This window comes from Acomys russatus, chromosome 2, assembly GCF_903995435.1.
Source record: "Acomys russatus chromosome 2, mAcoRus1.1, whole genome shotgun sequence".
Classification (NCBI taxonomy): domain Eukaryota; kingdom Metazoa; phylum Chordata; class Mammalia; order Rodentia; family Muridae; genus Acomys; species Acomys russatus.
In genome coordinates, this window is record NC_067138.1 from 92,451,601 (window position 1) to 92,470,293 (window position 18,693).

The 18,693-nt window shown below is 39.3% G+C and overlaps 1 protein-coding gene across 1 annotated transcript in view; it reads left to right on the forward strand.

Annotated features, from left to right (window-relative positions):
* Adamtsl1 (ADAMTS like 1) overlaps nucleotides 1-18,693 on the forward strand; it is a 915,031-nt gene that overhangs the window by 721,714 nt on the left and 174,624 nt on the right. The window contains exons 11-14 of the mRNA XM_051163985.1: nucleotides 6,472-6,522; nucleotides 10,887-11,091; nucleotides 12,682-12,829; nucleotides 15,331-15,415. Of these exons, the coding sequence (XP_051019942.1) occupies nucleotides 6,472-6,522; nucleotides 10,887-11,091; nucleotides 12,682-12,829; nucleotides 15,331-15,415 (489 nt within the window). The remainder of the gene's footprint in view (nucleotides 1-6,471; nucleotides 6,523-10,886; nucleotides 11,092-12,681; nucleotides 12,830-15,330; nucleotides 15,416-18,693) is intronic.

Consider the following 18,693-nt stretch of genomic DNA (forward strand, 5'->3'; position numbering starts at 1 on the left):
GCTAGAGATGATCTTATGCAGACTAATTCCTGAGCCTGGGGCACCAACTACCAAGCAGAGCCCTCATGTAACCAGCTGTGAGTCATTGCCAATTAACCCATAAGGCAAGCTTATTTAAGGACTAGAAAATGGTTGACTTGTTGAGCAAGGAAAAAAAACCTGAAGGCGTCCTTAATCATGCACGTCTTGATGTACTTTGTTTGACTGCAACAAACAAATGATTTAGAAAATTAACAACTTCTATCTTACAAATCTCATTTAACCAAGTGGCAAAAATAAAATCACAAAACCTCATTTCTGCCTCTGTGGATTTATAAGGGATAGCAAAGCAGAGTTGTGTTGTACTCCAACATATGTGATCATGCATTCGGGAAGCAAAGCTCAGAGACACACCACCTAGTACCTGACAGTGAAATACTTGACTATACCTGTAACTCAGTTATCAAGCAATTCATTTCTTCTCTCAAGCCAGTTCATACTAATTGATAGTAAGCTCCCTTCTTACAGTACCTTTCAAATGCTTAGTAACGAATTATTTGTGCAGTTCTTTTAATTACCCTGTGAGTCACTAGGAAAGGTAATGTCATCATCCTCATGTTTAATTTCAACCTACCACTGTGTAAGGCATTTCTTTACTTAACATGTTTAGTTTCCCATCTGTAAAAATATAACATTTCTGCGAGGTACTGTGAGGATTCTGTGAAATAAAGTTTTAAACCTCCTCACCAGGTGCCAAGTACTGGACAAATGACAGCTACACTCAAAACAGCCTAACTGACCTGCCCAAAGACATGTCTTGAAGATGCTGACATGTTCATTCCCTCGGTTTAGTTTTACATTCCCTGTGGAGGTAACAGACCCAACAAGGGGAAGTAGCATTCTTGGGTGTGGCTCCCACAAAGCAAGCTGGGGCATGAAGCTGAATGGTCCCTGTTCCACAGTGTCTCTCGCTCTACAGAGGCGCTTCCTGGACACCATTATTCCCCACAGTCACGCAGCCGCCCACGTTGCCTTCAGCAGCCAGGGAAGTCAGCTTCCAGTGCAACGTAGAACCATTTCCATACAAGTTTGCATATTTGACAAAGTGAGCAGTGTTATAGACAAAGCAAGCATCTTTCACATAGTCACAAGCATTGGTGTGCACTCAAGCCATTTTCTGGGATACACAACAGAAGAGGGAAATAAATTCTAAGGAAATGATAGTTCTACTTATTTAAAAGTAATGCAGAGATGGCATTTATTAATTCCAAAAAAGAAATGTCAGAAATAGAAATTGTGGAAAGTTTTTATCATTTAATCTAAGATGCTAAAACTCTTCAATAGTTAGTTTTATAGCAGAAAATGAATTTTCGTCTGAAAAATTTTTTGACATCACATCATTGAATTGGGATTCAGGAGTCTTAAGTCTGGTTCCCTTGCAACACAGGTATCGTCAATAATTTGGCATTACTGTGGCTTTAAAATAATCAGAACCACTATATAAAACATCTTCTCAGTTGATTTCACCTTGACTCTGCTAAGGGCAGTCATGGTTTCAGAACAGTGGCAGTGTTAGAGGAGGAAGAATTTGGAGATAATCATCTTAATGGTTATCAAGCTTGGGGCTCAGCAGCCACCAGGCAGGAAACAGTAATACAAAGTCTACAAACCTGAGTTTCTTGCCTTCCATTTTCTCTTCATCTTAAAATCCATGATTTGTCCACCACTTGGGTTCATAAGATGGAAGCAAAGGTACAGGTGTCCAGTACTCAAGGTCGCATTCCTAGAAAGGACATAGCAAGAAGAACACTGACATTTAACTTTGAAGCTTCTTATGTGATCCTCCCCTGATTAGGCCCTGATCCTCTGTGTGCTGCCTCTCACAGAAAATCAAAATACTTGAGCCTCTTTCGACATTCCCTTATATATACTCACTTATAATTGGGCATTAGCCCAAAAGGCATGTCCCATGAAAGTCTTTACTTTCCAGAAGATTAGGATAGATACAAGGACACCCTACTGGGACTCTAGGTAGGAGAAATATAGGAGAATGGGGAAATAGAAGGATCCAGAGGGTCCTAGAAACCTACAAGAAGAACATCGTGATGGGTGGATCAGGGCCCAGGGGGGTCTGCTCACACTATTGCACTAACCAAGGACAATACAAGTAGTAAACATCGAACCCCTACTCTGATCTACCCAATGGACAGGACATTTTCCACAGTTATGTGGAGAGCAGGGACTGACTCTGACATGAACTCTGGTGCCCCATATTTGACCACCTCCCCTTGGTGAGGAGGCCTGGTGGCACTCAAAGAAAGAATAAACAGGCTACCAAGATAAGACTTGATAGCCTATGACCATATAGTGGGGGAGGAGGTCCCCCTCGGTCATAGACCTAGGGGAGGGGAATAGGGTGAAAGCGGGAGGGAGGGAGGAACAGGAGGATACAAGTGATGGGATAACAATTTAGATGTAACCTACCTAAATTAATAATGATGATGATGATGATGATGATGATGATGATGATGATGATGAAGAAGAAGAAGAAGAAGAAAAGAAGAGGTGGCTTTGGTTACTGCCTGGAAATCATCTAAAGAAGATGGAACCTCATAGTCAGAATGCTATAGCACCTGTGACTTCATTCTTGAAAACAAAAACAAAACTGTAGTTTCCTAGTCTTTGAGGCTTAATGTTTGGTACCATGGGAAAGGTGACAAGGGGTTAGCTAAAACCTGGGTCCCAAATTTGCCCAAGGTGAGTTGGGTTGCCCAGTTATGAAACAACATGATGTTTATACATACATAATATACATATAAATCTATATTACATATATATGATATATAAATATATAGATAGGTGATAAATATATAGATAAATAGATAGATAGATAGATAGATAGATAGATAGATAGATAGATAGAACCTCATTTGTTAGATGTCTGTGGAGTGAATTACATTTGAATTTTTGTTGTAAAGAAATATTTATCACAATATGTGAGTTCCACAACTGAGTAGTGTGACCCTGATTCTAGTTTGACTTTTTAAGGTCCTGGCTGTTGTTCACAAGTTGCATCTTAGATAATTCCTGCATAAAGCCTCAATGATATTTAGGTGACACGTGGAATTGGAAGTGATGGCCTGATTTAATTTACTTGTGTCAGTTCCAAAGCTCCCATCTTATACATATTTTTCAATTTAAAATATCACTTTACTTTAGTATTCCAATTGCTTACAGTAAGAAAAAAATATCCAACCCATAGGAAGCAGAGTTGTTAAGTATTTCCTTACTATATGTGTGAGATTCCATATGCACATATATGTATATACATATGTATACTTATATGTGTACATGTGTATACCTGGGAACACATATATACAAGCTGAAAATTATATTATAGATGAAATGTGAATATATAAGTTTTCTAATATTGTGGAATTAATGATATATTCTAATTTATATTTATTTTTTAGTTTCTATATTATTAAAAAGGCTTCAGAGTGTTTTATGTTCATGTCCTGTGTAATATTACATTATAAGAACCTGTCATAACATCACAGCATCAGAGAGTTGAGTAAGCTATGTGCTTTGGGTAGATGAGGCGGGAAGCGGCTCTCACTTTCTTATCCTTATCTTCTGCTCTCAACACCCCTGGCAATGAAAGTTTTAGATGGAGTCGTGTCACTGCCGCTGTGAAGGTGCGCACGCCAGGGTTATTGGAATAAAGGAGAACGAGTAGTTTGCTCTTGCATTGTCCCTTTGTGGTAATTTTTGAAAATCATGTTCACTTCCTCTCCTCCTGTCTACACATTGAGGAACATGCCTAAGTGTATGCGCACCAACACATTCTCATCCAGACCCGAACCTGGGTTCCTCAATAGCTTCTCTTTCCACTACCCTTCATGATGTACGCTTTACCTGAAAACAAAAGCAATGGACTTAAATGTAAGCAGTGAGCATGTGAGGCAAGATTGCCTTCCCCTCCATCACAGGGCGGGCAAAGATCGGGGCTGTAGCCAGTGCCCCGGGAGGCAGCCGAGCCCAGGCTGGCGAAGATGCGTTTGGAGGGCTGGACAGAGCACCATTGTTTGGCTCTAGTTCTGTTTTCACAGGTGCCACAGAGTCTTTTCCAGTCTTTGCCATGACCCATGCCACAGAAAGACAAACAGACCCATAGTTTCGCTGGAACCAGGTTTAAAGCTTCGTGTTCAGACACAAACACGACTTCCAAGTCGGTCCAAAGCACAGCTCAGCATCCCGACGTCTCTACTCACCTCATTATCCCCTTTCTTCAGTTCAGCTTGTCTTGCTCAGTGGTACTGTCTCCATTTCAAATATCATCAGCTGATAAATCAGTTGGCAGAGACCTGCAACAGCTCATTCTCATATCGAAGATGACAAATTATAGTCATAAATTTTCCCAGGGCAGAAGGCAGTGGTATGCACTTCTGCATTTAGAAATTGGTATAGAAATGAATAGATACAAGAGTTAGGTAAGACCTAACTTCAGCCTATTTGATCTATACCCTAATTTGCTTCTATTAAATAACAGTGTACATCAAAAGTTTTAAAAGAATTTTGAGACATTCCTTAAAATACTATTAATTTTTAAAATTCTCTTCATTATTACAAAAATTATTTAAAAGTGATCTTGTGCTTCTAACAAAAAAAAAATCAGGATTAATCTTTGATCAAAAAGAGGTGGGAAAAATGGGATATTTAACTCCAAAAACGGGGGAATTTTAATATGATAATCATTTCATTGCTGTGTTAAAGATCCGTGCAATTCATGCCCATAGCAGCCTCACTCTCAGGAGTACTGTGGCATAGTGCTGATGCACTCAGGTGTGTACCATGAAAATTTTTATCAGGAAATGGATAAAAACCAGTTAAATCGATAAATTCAGAAAATGTTCTTCTGTAAATAAGTAAACAAATATTCCATCCTGGGAAATCAGCCTTCACAATCATGTTTCTATTTTCTCTGAAATACACCTAGGTTCTTTCTTGTATCTCCTTATGGTTTAGCCAGTGTTTTGGGTCCTTACAATCAGTCCTCTTTTTCTTTCTTTCTTTCTTTTTTTTTTTTTTTTCTTTTTTTTTTCTCTTCCTGATTTTCAGCAAATGTTTTTGCTATCTGATCCATAATAATCCCAGCCCAATCTTTCTACTCAAATGCCTATATTTTCTAGCTACATTTTTTAAAGCATGATACTAACCCATATCAAATTATAGAGTCAAAATGGAAATCTATTTATTTAAATGTAAGTATAAATATACTGGACATATTTTAATTATCATGTAGATATATAAATATATACACATGAACCCAAGAAACACAAATAGGAGGTACAGGTCCCTTTAATGTTCAAGATCGGGGGTCCCTAGCACTCGACATATGAGAATAAACCGTTTTCTGTGTGTACCCTTCCATGCTCTGTATCTGCACTGAGTACTCTTCATATCCCACTTGTGAGGGAGGCTCCACAGCCCTAGCACTTTTCTTCAACAGCCAAGTAGTAAGACATTTCTCACCATCCAGGGGACGTGGGGAAGGGGGGCACTCCTCAGCAATGAGCCAGTCTTACCAATGGGAGGTATTCGTTAATCAAGAAATTGGGTAATGTAGTTCCCTGGAGACCTTCACACAGCCCATGCTGTCCTTTCTTGTGCATCCTTCGGGCACACAGCATATAACGCCCTTTTTTGTGGTTCTTGAGACATTACTCTGTCTCTGCACCTCAGAGGGTTCTTTCCCAGAGTATTAATGACAGCCACAGCAGCCACAAGCATCACAAGAAAGCAGCTAGCGCTATGTAATATTTTATAGACAAAAGCACTTTCCTATTTGTGAGCAGCTTCATTACTTCTTTGAGGTAGGGAGTTTGCTCGTGCTCACCATCGCCTGTAACATTTGGTAGTTCCTTACTTCCCTCTACGAAACATCCAAGTGGCTACCCTCCAGGTATTAGTAAATCTTTAGATCTGCCAGTAGTGGGAGGCTATTTGCTGATGCGTGTTGCGGTCTTGTCAGTTCTGTGGTCCATAACCTTCTGCTTACATAGCTTTCTCTTTCATCAAAAGTGAGACAGTAACTGTAATTGCTCCATGGGCATCTGGAAGTAACATTAATAATGATGATAATAATAATGACCTCATAGGATGGATAATTTGGGGGATTAAAGAACATTTACAAGCTTATTGTGCCATAGCTAATGATGAGGTGCCAAAGTTTCTCACCATCTCCCTTTCCAGTGGTATTTCCTGCTTGGATCAGAGCACTAATTATAGAAAATAGCGTCTTCAAAGAGCTCTCCCCCGTCCAGAGCATACGCTAGCATAAATACCCAACTGTGTCAGTGTTGTTTTCAGAGATGATTTATGAATGTTGTTTTGCAATTGTATAAAAAAATGTGTATGATGTAATCATTTAGTGTTTATTTTATTGTGTGTACCTTCTACTCAGAGGGTTGGCATTGTTGTTCCTAACAGTGACGGATACAAGCAGATCATGCCCTATGACCTCTACCATCCCCTTCCTCGGTACGTAAATCAATCATCCTGATGTTAGAATTAGCAGCTCAGTCTTCTGATGCTTTTGGTGTGTGTATGTGAAAATGTAGACCTGTCGATTCTGTGCTTTTCTGTGAATAAGATGGTAGATGGGAGATTTTTGCAAGCCCGTTCTGAGCTCTCCTCTTGACTAATCCTGGCCTGCTCAGAGAGTAAGCTTGTCCCTCGGAGGCCATTTTGATAGAAGCACATTTCACTGGAGTAGACACAGTACATCACTGTCATTAGCTGCAGTACGCCTGTTTCTGCCCTGTCTTTAGTTCATCCCTTTTGCCCTCCACCTCGGGCTCCTCTGGATGGGAGCCCGCTCATTACAGAACCATTGCCAACTTTAACAAACCCTGCCTGAAGTGTGATCGCAACACCGTGAGTATGAAAATTCCACACGCAGAATTATCCTAATAGGGGCTTCATGTGCCCTTCTTTATTTTTGGAAAAGTATAATCATCTAAAGGCAATTCATTATTCTTGTTGTTCAGAACATCTTAAGCCTAAGTTTTTTTCCACACATAAAGATCAGTTGCTGCATGGTTTTGCTAACGTATATTTTGAAGACCAGGAGAAAAAAAAAAAAAAGAGGGTATTCAAATACTTTTAAAGGAGTTTTTATTTTTATATTTGTGAGAAAACTAGAATGGCTGATAAATGCGCCAGTTGCCAGTTGTATTACTTGCCATATCAGAAATAAGCTCCGCAGGTGGCAGAAGTCGGAATTACTTTTAAATAGCTCTGCTGTTTTCTTTACTAATTTGACCCCTAGGGAGTCAGCTGCTGTTTAGAGTCGCAGATTTCAATGAGATCAGAACAGTTAACATAATCTACAGCAGTTTGCTAAATCCTCAACCTGCAGAAATATAACTGTTTTGAACAGCAAAATTCAGTAAATTTAATTGATCGTCTCTGAACTCCTAATATATTAGAATCTAATTAGATGCTAATCCAACTCTCCAATGAGACATCAGTATCTTAGCCCTAGCTCAGCAATCCCACCCACAACCTAGATAAGTAAATGTGCATGTCCACACTAATATGATAATGTGCTTTATGTATGTATTCACACATATCTAAACGCATATACAAGTATTTACATGCTGCTCAGTGTCCAGTGAAAATTCTCCAGTGAGTGGCAGGAGACTGTCTCGTCACTGTTGTAGTAGCCATGTGCAATGGGAGATTGATTGACCACTAGATACCATTATTGCAAAATGTGTTGTCAAATGGCTACCTCACCAGTCAGCTGGCTCCCCCAGTGCTGGAAACTGCACTGATAAAGACGATAATAAGTGGAGTCAGAGTGTTCCTTGGGCATCTTTGTCCAGAAGTCTTCTCCTCAATGATGCACGGAAAGAAATCAAAAGATAAATGTATTTGAGCCAAGATTTCCCTTGATGTTCACTTCTGTGTCTGAAGAGTAGGTATCCTAGGACACGTGGTTTTGTTCATATGGAGGAAAGCCATGTATTTTTAAACAACGGTAAAGTTGGCTGTCACTGTGAACAACGTTGAGTTTGTTTCTCCTATCAGGAAATCCCTAGATTTTTGCGATCCTCCACGACTTTTCTCATTTATATTTTTCTGGTACAAGTAATCCCTTTCATATGGGAGTCTTGACGTTTAGAATAAAACTTCCCTCAAATGCCTAAACTCAGGTGCTGCCTCGAATGCCTAGTGTCCCACTTGCTGGTTTTTGCACAGTGTCCTGTGCACTTATTCGATCTGTCTGTGCACCTCAGTAGAAAGGGCAGGTCAGCTAGCAAGGAGGCTGCATTTCTGGCCCCTGTACTTCTCGCTTCCAGTAGTTCTGATGCACAAAGTCTGCTGACTGACAGTGTTCTAGTGAGTCGCAGCTATTCCTATACATGGGCTTTCACTCAACAAACTTAAAGCTCAGACAGTTTTCAAATAGCAGTTCCTTGACCTTTGAGACAGAAAGCTTCACTCTTCAAAGCATTTAAATAGGTTTCAGACAAGCACAGCTAGAACAAGTTAGGTTGTTGTTTCCTGCTCCCTGCCTTTGACTGAGCCTAAATCCCAACTTAACAATGTATCGTGATAAACTATCTCATGGGTGGTGCACGCCTCTAGTCCCAGCACTCAGGAGGCAGAGGCAGGCCGATTTCTGTGAGTTCGAGGCCAGCCTGGTCTACAAAGAAAGTCCAGGACAGCCAAGGCTACACAGAAAAACCCTGTCTTGAAGAAAACAAAACAAACAACAACAACAACAAAAAAGACAATGAGCCCATGTCTCTTTTTCTGCATTCTTTTTAATTTTAAAAAATTCGTAAGGTAAACACAGTGTGGGTAATTAAAATTCAAGTAAGTTTTAATATATGGCATGCAAATTCATTTGCTGTTCTTCTAGGACACAATTCTTGGAAATATTTTGTTTGTAGTATTCACCCTGGTCACTGTTTTAATATCTCTTGACAAAAGAATGCTATCTCTCATCTGCTGTTAGACTTTAACATACCTAAATATGTTGTGCTTTAACGTTCCCCATGGTCTCATTAGTACATGAGGAGTCACATGATACTATGTCACATACCAACCTGAATTTGTAAACTCAAGCCATGCTGTGCATCTGCAAAATAGTATTATCCCCATCTGTCTTGCGATGGCCAGTGAGTGACAGTGAAAGAGGACAAACATTCATTAGTGAAACTGCATTGAGACAGAAATTAATCATTCTCCCTTTCATAACAGGTGAAATTTTAGAGAACCAATTAGAAAATGCTTTCCCTGAAATCATCTAGGTGATTAAATATCCATTAAAATACTGTTGTTTCACTGTCAGAATAATTGTAGCATGAGCCTATACTTACGCGTCCAGCCCATCTTCAGCCTGGGCCTGTTCCTGCCCCCAGCAGGAAGTCACGCAGACATTTACCACAAGGAGAATAGAACTGTCTTATCCTTTTGCAAGGAGAGCTCTGCAGAACCACTCCATTCCCTTGAAATAACTTTAACTCAACCTCCTAAGGGTAGAAAGCCTCAGTTTCCCCATAATAACATTTTTAATGTGTCTTCAGGGGGGGAAATTGTGAACTTGGCAGTATAGCATGGCTATTGGCAGTGGAGACAAAGGCATTTCCCTGAACCTGAACAGTGCAGACAAACTGTAGCAGAAACTTCTCTGATGTGGGAAACACGCATTATTATTCTGGCTCCTACAGAAGAGAAACCAAATCCACAGTGTATGTAAAACTTACAGAATAATTACAGTCTCCTTGGGGTGCCTACTGCCTGTGCAATATTTCAAAATGTAGCAAGTGAAGTGTGTCAACTCAGGGCTGGTTTGGTTCTTTCTCATTAAAATTAGATCTCTCATGATTCTTTAAGATCTCTTAAGCCTCCATAGCAATCCTAATATCAAAGGGCGTGTAAGAAACAGCATAATTCACTTAGTTCCATGATGCTGTGAACAGGCGTTCCACATGTCTAAATATAGGAGAGGAAGGAGTTAGGAGGTGAAGATCTGGTCCCAGCCGCTACAAAACTAGAGAAGGGAAGAAGGAAGGAAGGAAGGAAGGACGTCTTGTTGATTAAATTCTCTTAAGTATCATTGGCAATCTTAACAATGTATCTCCATTCAATTACAATAAGCCTTTCAACTGAAATGAAGCTTGCTTACAAGTCAAGGAGGCCCTTCCTGGAGGACATCTGTACGTCTGTTACCAGCTAGAAAATAATATTTGTTATTGACACCTCTGTTCCTCAACTTGCAGACGCAGTCTGATCATCTAGATTTTGCTGAGTGTGCAGAGTTCTGGAGCTGACAGTTGCAGAAGGGAGGGAGAAAAGGTTTTTGTGTAGGGAGGATCACATATGAGCTTTTTCTACTTAAAAAGAAAATCCAGAAGTGATAAAAAAATTAAAGATAAAAATATCCACCCAAATATAAAACTTTTGTACTAGTCCTTTACTTCAGTTTCAGTCTAAATATAAATTCTTACTGGGTACTGGGATTTAGTGCAAAATAATTAAACTTTAATACATATAAAAGTATATGCACATGTATGTATATATGTGTGTTATATATACATAGTATATTTGTACGTAGAAACCACAGACAGAGAACTTCAGATTGAACCTCCATTGTTGATGGGTATAGACAGCCCAGATATCCTGTGGATTGCTCCCCAGACTGTACTTTCCTGTATTTATGCAGAGATTCAAAGTTGAAGCTTTCCCTCTTAATGAGATTTCAGCCAATAGAGAGTTTTGGTCCTCTGGAGAACCAATGGCCGGCCCAGACCATGGGGTTGGTGCGACAGGTCACTAAGGAGGTTTGGCAAATTGCATGTCCGCCCTGATGACTCCCCTTGCTTCTGTAGGTGGGAGGCCACCCCGTGGACCGCGTGCTCCTCCTCGTGTGGGGGGGGCATCCAGAGCCGGGCAGTTTCCTGTGTGGAGGAGGACATCCAGGGTCATGTCACTTCCGTGGAAGAGTGGAAATGCATGTACACCCCTAAGATGCCCATCGTGCAGCCCTGCAACATTTTTGACTGCCCTAAATGGCTGGCACAGGAGTGGTCTCCGGTAACTGTGCCCTCTTTCTTTGTTCATTAGGAGAGTAAGTCCACTCTTACCTCCCACCCTCATGCTCCACTGAGTGTCCTGTACAACACCAGCCTTCCCCATTCGAGAAGGTGTCTCAAAACCTGTCATCTCAGTTCCCAGAGGATGAATGTCCCGATCTGATATGACCAAATATTTGTTAATCTTTCTTCAAGTTACTTCAACTTGTCTTCTTCTCTTCCCTATTGGGAATCAAATCCCTTCCAAGAGTTATTGAGGTTGAATGACCCTTAATCTGTGAAAGCTGCTTCTATAAGAAAGCTCAGTTAATTTCATTTTTACTATACTTTGTCTTCTGTAAAAGGGGTGTGAATAGTTAAATAAAATAGGTAACTATGTATATATTCACTGAGAAGATAAAGGATTAAATAAGAATAGCACAACAGTTAAAATGGATATGAAGTAGAGTTACTGAAACCAAAAATGCTACCTATATTAGCTTTCATCTGTTATACTTGAGCTCAAAACATTACTCTTAGCTGAGCGTGTGGCTCAGGCCTATAATCCCAGTGACTTGACAGGGTGATTCAAAAGGATTACAAGTTCAAAGCCTTTGAGACATAGGTAAACTTTGTCTCAAAATAAAAAGTAAATTAAAAAAGAAAAATAGTTGGTGATATGTGATATGGCTCAATGGTAGAGTACTTGCCTAGAGTGTCCGAGGAGCAGATTCAAGTTCAGTCCCCAATACTGTACACACACACACACACACACACACAGAGAGAGAGAGAGAGAGAGAGAGAGAGAGAGAGAGAGAGAGAGAGAGAGAGAGAGAGAGAGAGAGAGAGAGTTATTTGTGGCTTCCTACTTACATTGTAAAAAAGGTAAGTGGAGGAGGAGATAAAAAGATGGGAAAGGAAACCACTGTGTCCTTTCCACAGCAACAATGACAGACGTGACAGCAAACTCCGTGGCTGTCAGGAGAGACCCAATAGCTCCTCCTATGTCACTCCAGCCCCAGGTCTCAGAGATGCTCTTTCCACCTGCCCACTGACTTAGCCCCTGTGATGATTGTTTTCCTGTTTCAGTATAATCAGTTGCATTGTCTAGGCTGCTTTATAAATCAGCTGTGGAGGTAGTTGAACACCTTTAAATATCCTTGTAGGAGTAAGCATTTCTCATTATTTTGGACAGATATATGCAAAGCAAGTAAATAAAGTTATATGGGTAATTGAACTTGAGCATGCTATAGTTTTGGGTCTCCTTTGTGGTGCTGTATTTGAGTCTTGGCACACAGTACAACTAATTAATCACTATTTAACCGTATCCTAAAATAATGAAAGGGGTGAGTTAATTTTCAATTAACATCATCTCTGAAACCCAAACAGAACAAAGATCTAATAACTGGATAGAAGTGGCTTAAATTCACGAGTGAATTTATACATACATATATATATATATATATATGAAAATTTTTAAAAGAACTATACCTATGTAAGTCTTAGGTGGGAAGTCAAATAAATAAATCGGGCTTTGCCTATGAGTCTCTCTCTCTCTCTCTCTCTCTCTCTCTCTCTCTCTCTCTCTCTCTCTCACACCATCTCTTCCCAGTGCACGGTGACATGTGGCCAGGGCCTCAGATACCGTGTGGTCCTCTGCATTGACCACCGAGGAATGCACACAGGAGGCTGCAGTACGAAAACAAAGCCCCACATAAAAGAAGAATGCATCATGCCCACACCCTGCTACAAGCCCAGAGGTAACTGGAGCCCTTCATTCTTCCTCAGTGACAATGGATACTCAGGCAACTCAAATCTCCTTGTATTATTTCAATATTCCCAATGTTCTAAGTAATGATTCTTTATAACAGACTATATTAAATAGAGTTGACTCTTTCTTTTCACATTTTCATTTTTTATTTTATATTACAATACTTTAGTTTTTATGCAAAACAATGGTTTTCCTTATGGCATTTTCATTCATATATATTATTCACATATATATTTGTGTGTGTGTGAGAGAGAGAGAGGGAGGGAGGGAGAGAGCGAGAGAGAGCGAGAGCAAGAGAGAGAGAGAGAGAGAGAGAGAGAGAGAGAGAGAGAGAGAGAGAGATCTGTCTGTTTGTCCCTCTGTACCTCAGTGTCGTGTGGTATGTGTGTGATTGCTGATTATGAGAAAAACTGTGTCTTTCTGACTCTGGCTTATTTTACTTAACATGATGATTGCTAGTTCAAATGATCTTGACAACATCCTATATGAAGTAGCACATATAGAAATATATGTGTATATATGTCTCCCAATTCATAAAGCTGTTTGAAAATCATTGCTAACAAATTAGAAAACTAGATTGTATATATACTTATGTGTGGGTGACTTACTATCCACATTTCTTAATTTTAAAAGCAAAGAAAGAATCCAAATCTCTCTACTTTATTGACCCTAATATGTGCTGGGAAGTCACAGACTTAATACTAAGGAAGCAGAAAACTATTACTTTCTATATTGAAAATTAAAATAATATGAGACTGAATACTAGAAGTATAGTTTGAAATAGAACTGTGATGTGTATATATTTGTGAATTTAATAGATGTCAGAAATGATTTAATTTTTAAAAAGAACTTAGAAAAAACTCTACTTAAACTAGAGTCATTACAATAATTATACTGGGTCTTTCAGATCAGAGTGAATATTGATCTGATTTCTGGTCAGTATTGTTGGTCTGTCAGTGAAACAGGAAAACTCAAAATCACAAACCATTCAGATGTTCAGAATTTTCTATGATATCTTCTTCCAATTTTCGATGCCAAGTGTAGTTCCCATTTTTTTCATTGTATTGTTTCTTTGAGACGTTATATTTCTATGAAAATGAGCCAGGAAGTAGCTCTGCAATATACTTATTATTGCAAATGAGTAATATTGTGAGGTCTCAAAAGTATAAAATGAAAACAGAAAGACATACAGTTATTCTTAACCATCTCATTTGCAAAAGGTGGAAAGGACTACTGTGTGCATGCAAGAGCTTGAGAGGGTTACAAGAGCTATGGTGTAATAGGGCCCCTAGCCTGCTCCCAGTCACATAGTAGGTCTTTCCAGATCGTCCACTTAGTGTCTTCAAAGATGGGATGAGATGGCCACAGGCCCTCAAGGGTTCGGGTCACAGTATCCTCAGCCTGCTATTTTTGTTGCAGTTCAACTGGAGTGGATGGTGGCGTTGTAAAATGATGCATGCCCAGGTGACGCCTACCCATGAACTGGGAGCTTGGCTTTTGGCAGCTGCGCATTTCTTGCTGTATTTCTAGCTACAAGCAATTGCTGGAAATAGAAGACAAATAGTGAAAACCCAAATAAAAATGTAGACGATTATTTATTATCTATATCTTTCCCGAGCAGCTTTAGAGAGAAGGAAAGTCAGTCTATAGTTAACTACCAAGAATAAAATCTAGACTTCTCACAGTTAAGTAGTGATCTTGATTTTGTAAGCATCATTAAAATACCACACAACTCCATGGTGTGTGCATATGTGAACATATTTCTTTCATCTTTGCAATTATATGTTATAAAATGGTGACGGAGCTTCACTGGCTCACAGTATAAAGGCAAATATGCCCATAAGTGACCGTCATAAATATGTCAGAAATGAGAATCCTGGCAGCTACTTCTATAGGAGCAGTTAGAACCTCCTGAGCTCTTCTGCTCCTCCACATTTTCCCTAGGAAGCACTTAGGATTGTGGGTGGTTTGCTCAAAGCTAGATGAATAGGTGAAACACTTCAAATCAGGGTTTGTGGACCTTCGGTTGCACCTATTACCTCTGTTACTGAACCGTGGGAGTGATATGGAATAATTCAGAACTTTACAACGATGTTCCACAAATTTCAGCTCGGTAGTTTATTTGACTTTGATATAATAAACATAAGATCACACTTAGCCAAAAGGCAAAACACTTAGGAAAATACCACTACATCATCAATTGTCTTTTGTGTTTATTTTAAAGGAGCATTGTTGATTTTCTGTATCATTGTTATCAGTGCTTTGAACGGGGACTTTCATTTAAAAATGACTCTGCAGTTCAGCATAGAGAAGAGAAGTGTGTGTAAGGAAGTGTTAAAAGCCACTGGCTATTTGTCACAACACTATTTTTTTTTCTCAATTATGAGCATGACTTCTACATGCTGCAAAACTAGAAAGTGCTGAGAATGAAGAGCCCTCAATCCTCAGGGAGTTTCTAATCTCTTTCCTTCCTGATGTACTTATCCTCAGAGAAACTTCCAGTAGAGGCCAAGCTGCCATGGTTCAAGCAAGCCCAGGAACTGGAGGAAGGAGCTGCAGTGTCTGAAGAGCCTTCGTAAGTTCAGTATGGGGCATGCCCTGGAGGGAGTTAGTGGGTCTCCCTGCTGCGGCTTTTATGGATTCTAAGCTATGTGCAACTTTCTACCCAAGGAGGCGTAAGCCCTCTGGGCTCCCCAATTAGAGAAGGATCTATTGCCAAGCATTGTTCCTAACATCTATTCCATTCAAATGAGATTTAGAATGTTTTTCCTATTCTTCCTGTCTAAATCCAATCCCGCTTCTCCAAATTCCTTTCCTTTGGCAAGGAGCAAGAGGTGAGAAATATCAGGCTAATGATATAAAAAGAGATGAGAATGGCTGGGGATGTAACTCAGGGGTAGAGCATTTGTTTTCCTAGTGTGTACAAGGGCCTGGGTTTAATCCTCAGTACAATGATGGATAGACTGATGGATGGGTGGGTGGATGGATGGATGGGTGGATGATGGATGGATGGATGGATGGGTGGATGGGTGGATAGATGGATGGATGGGTGGATGGATGGATGGGTGGATGGATAGATGGATGGATGGACGGATGGGTGGATGATAGACAGACTGATTTGATATCAAAGTCTGGGCAGCATTCTACTTTCCTTATCCCTGAGATTTGTAGTATGGAAAATTCACCAAAAGTTAGGAGTAAATAAAATATATACAAAGGCAAAAGGCATGTAATAGCTTTACCTTTTCACTGGAAAGATTGTAGCTTTTAGCAGTTACTTAGGGCCCTATATGAGTTCTGTTTGTAAATCATGAAATCTGGTCCAACAGGCACGAATTTCCCACAAACCTCACAAAAGTAACACAGAAGAGAGAGAGGAGCAGATTGATTGGTAGATCCGTATCCATTTGTTGCGCTAGAACACCCTGGCAGGCATAGCTGTTGCACTGTTTTTACACAGAGAAGTGCACGTTCCTGATCCAATCCATATATGGCAAAAGGTAGTGCCCAGCTTGAAGACTTTCAGATTACTCTAATGTAGATACTATGTCCATATGAGCTATGGCCATGTAAGACTTGTGACCTAATCTTCAGGAATTCACAGCCGAGTACATAGGATATCATATACTTTTCAGATTTAAGCCAAAGTGTAAATTGTACTAGAGATATAAAATAAAGGTATTCAAATTTAATTTTCTCCAACTTAACCTGCTTGAATCTAAATCTGATAAGATTTTTTTCTAGAATGTGAAATTGTGTTCCTGAGTATCAAGAAATCTCAGTAATCAATGATCACTTTGTAAGTCAATTGTATCAAATTACTTTATTTTCCAGAAGTTAAAAAAATAATAAAAATTAATTAATTTTCTTTTCCAGAAGTTAAAAAAAATAATACAAATAAAGATTAATTAATTAAATGTCATGATTTTACTTAAGAGAACAATTCAATTAAACATAAAGTGTTTACCATAAAGTTACTACAATAATTTTTTAAAAAGAAAAACCAACTAAAGGTGGCAGAATTTTGGAGGAAAGATAGTGATTGAAGGTTACAAAGCAAATAGATGAAGACGGTTTCCCTCCTTCTCCTGCCAGGACCTAGTCTCCGGCTGGGACATAGTCTGGCCAGGACCTTCTTTGACAGATCTTATTTCTGAGGAGAATATTAGGGCCATTCGCTCTGCATCTACTAAGTTTCTACCTGAGACATAGAAAAGTGCCACATCACTGGCTCTGGTTACTCCCCATGTGTATTCTATAGTTAAATATGTTTCCAACCAACTGTGTGTTTTTTTATGTAAACAATTGCTCCCCCTATACATTAGATTCTGCCATCTGGCCTAAGGCCTAGCTGTCTGTAATATTGCATTCTGACTAATGTTAAATAATAGAACAAAGTTGAACCTAAATAAAAGCACATTGCATCCATAATTATAATTCTTTAGGATTAGTCAATGACCATTCCAATGAAACCTGAAAGTGGAATTAAATGTTTACACAGAAGCATTTCATAGACCATGGTCACGTATATTTTATGATATGTATTTTCCACTAACATTCCAATTATGATGCATTATGCTTAATTTTAATTTAAAAAAACCCTAAAGCAGCTACACACACTTTCGGCCATTGAAATTATAGCCATATAAAATTAAGCCATTAAATTTCCCTCTTCGTGGAATGGAATGGCCATCTTGGTGTGATTAATTTGAGTTGAAGTAGCTTAAAATTGAAGTGCCAGTTTAATGTAAAGGAAATGTATACAGTTATGTTCAGAACAACAATTACATTAATACTGAAGTGAAATAAATGACAGCTGTAGAATTAGGTAGTGAAAGCTATATGTTTTCCATATTTTAGTACATTTTATGTGTTTAATGTGCTGAGCCCTCAGAAAGGTCTTAAGTGTCATATTTTTTAATTGATTTTGAATTTTAAAAACATAATTTTGCATGGCCTTAATTCCTTCTTTAAAAAAAACCATAGACAGGCTTCCAAATGTATATAACACCCATAATTACTCTCCAAAGCACAATGAAAAAATGAAATACTGTCAGCAAGCCATTCTTCCCCCACCGAAGAGACTCACATTGGTTAAATTAAACGGGAATGTGTAGAAGCTGTGGCTGTCAGCTCTGAACTGCTGCTCTGGGTCTGGAGGGAAGAGAAGTCCAGAGCTGTGATCTTCTGCACTAGTTCCAGCAGGCTTGGGAGAGCTACATAGGAAAGCAGAAAATGTCACCAAATTCCCCATATGTAAAGCAAAAATATTATCAACAGCCTGTCTCATTAAATAAATACAGGAAAGTCACTGTATTTAGGCCTTTAGCATATGGAAATGTCCTTATTGGGTGTTAGATACTCTTAATGACCCCAGAATGGAAGGAAAAGTTGCTTGGCATTACCCAGAAGTATGTAGGAAGCAATATCTGTAAGATATATTTAGAGGGAAACTAGGATAAAAGACCAATAACTGAATTGCCAAGAAAGTAGTAAACATTGGAGAGCACAAGAATGTTCTCACATTGTGGGTCCACTAACCTGAACACCATGTAGAATACAAGAATCTGGCTATATCTCCCAGAAGCACAGAAATAACTGTACAGATTGGATCATTCTGCATGATTCAGAACCATGACATTAAGTCTCACCTGAGGGTTGGAGCTGGCAGCTCAGTGATAGAGATCTGGCCTAGTATGCACCCCAGCACTCTCAGAAACAAAACACAAATGTTTTTGAGATATTTTTTCTTTCCTCAGCAACAGAAGATGCACCTTAGGCACGTGGACTGTGACAGATATATCATCTTTACATAGAGAAATGTAGTTGCGAACCCACTTATGGGAATCTGTG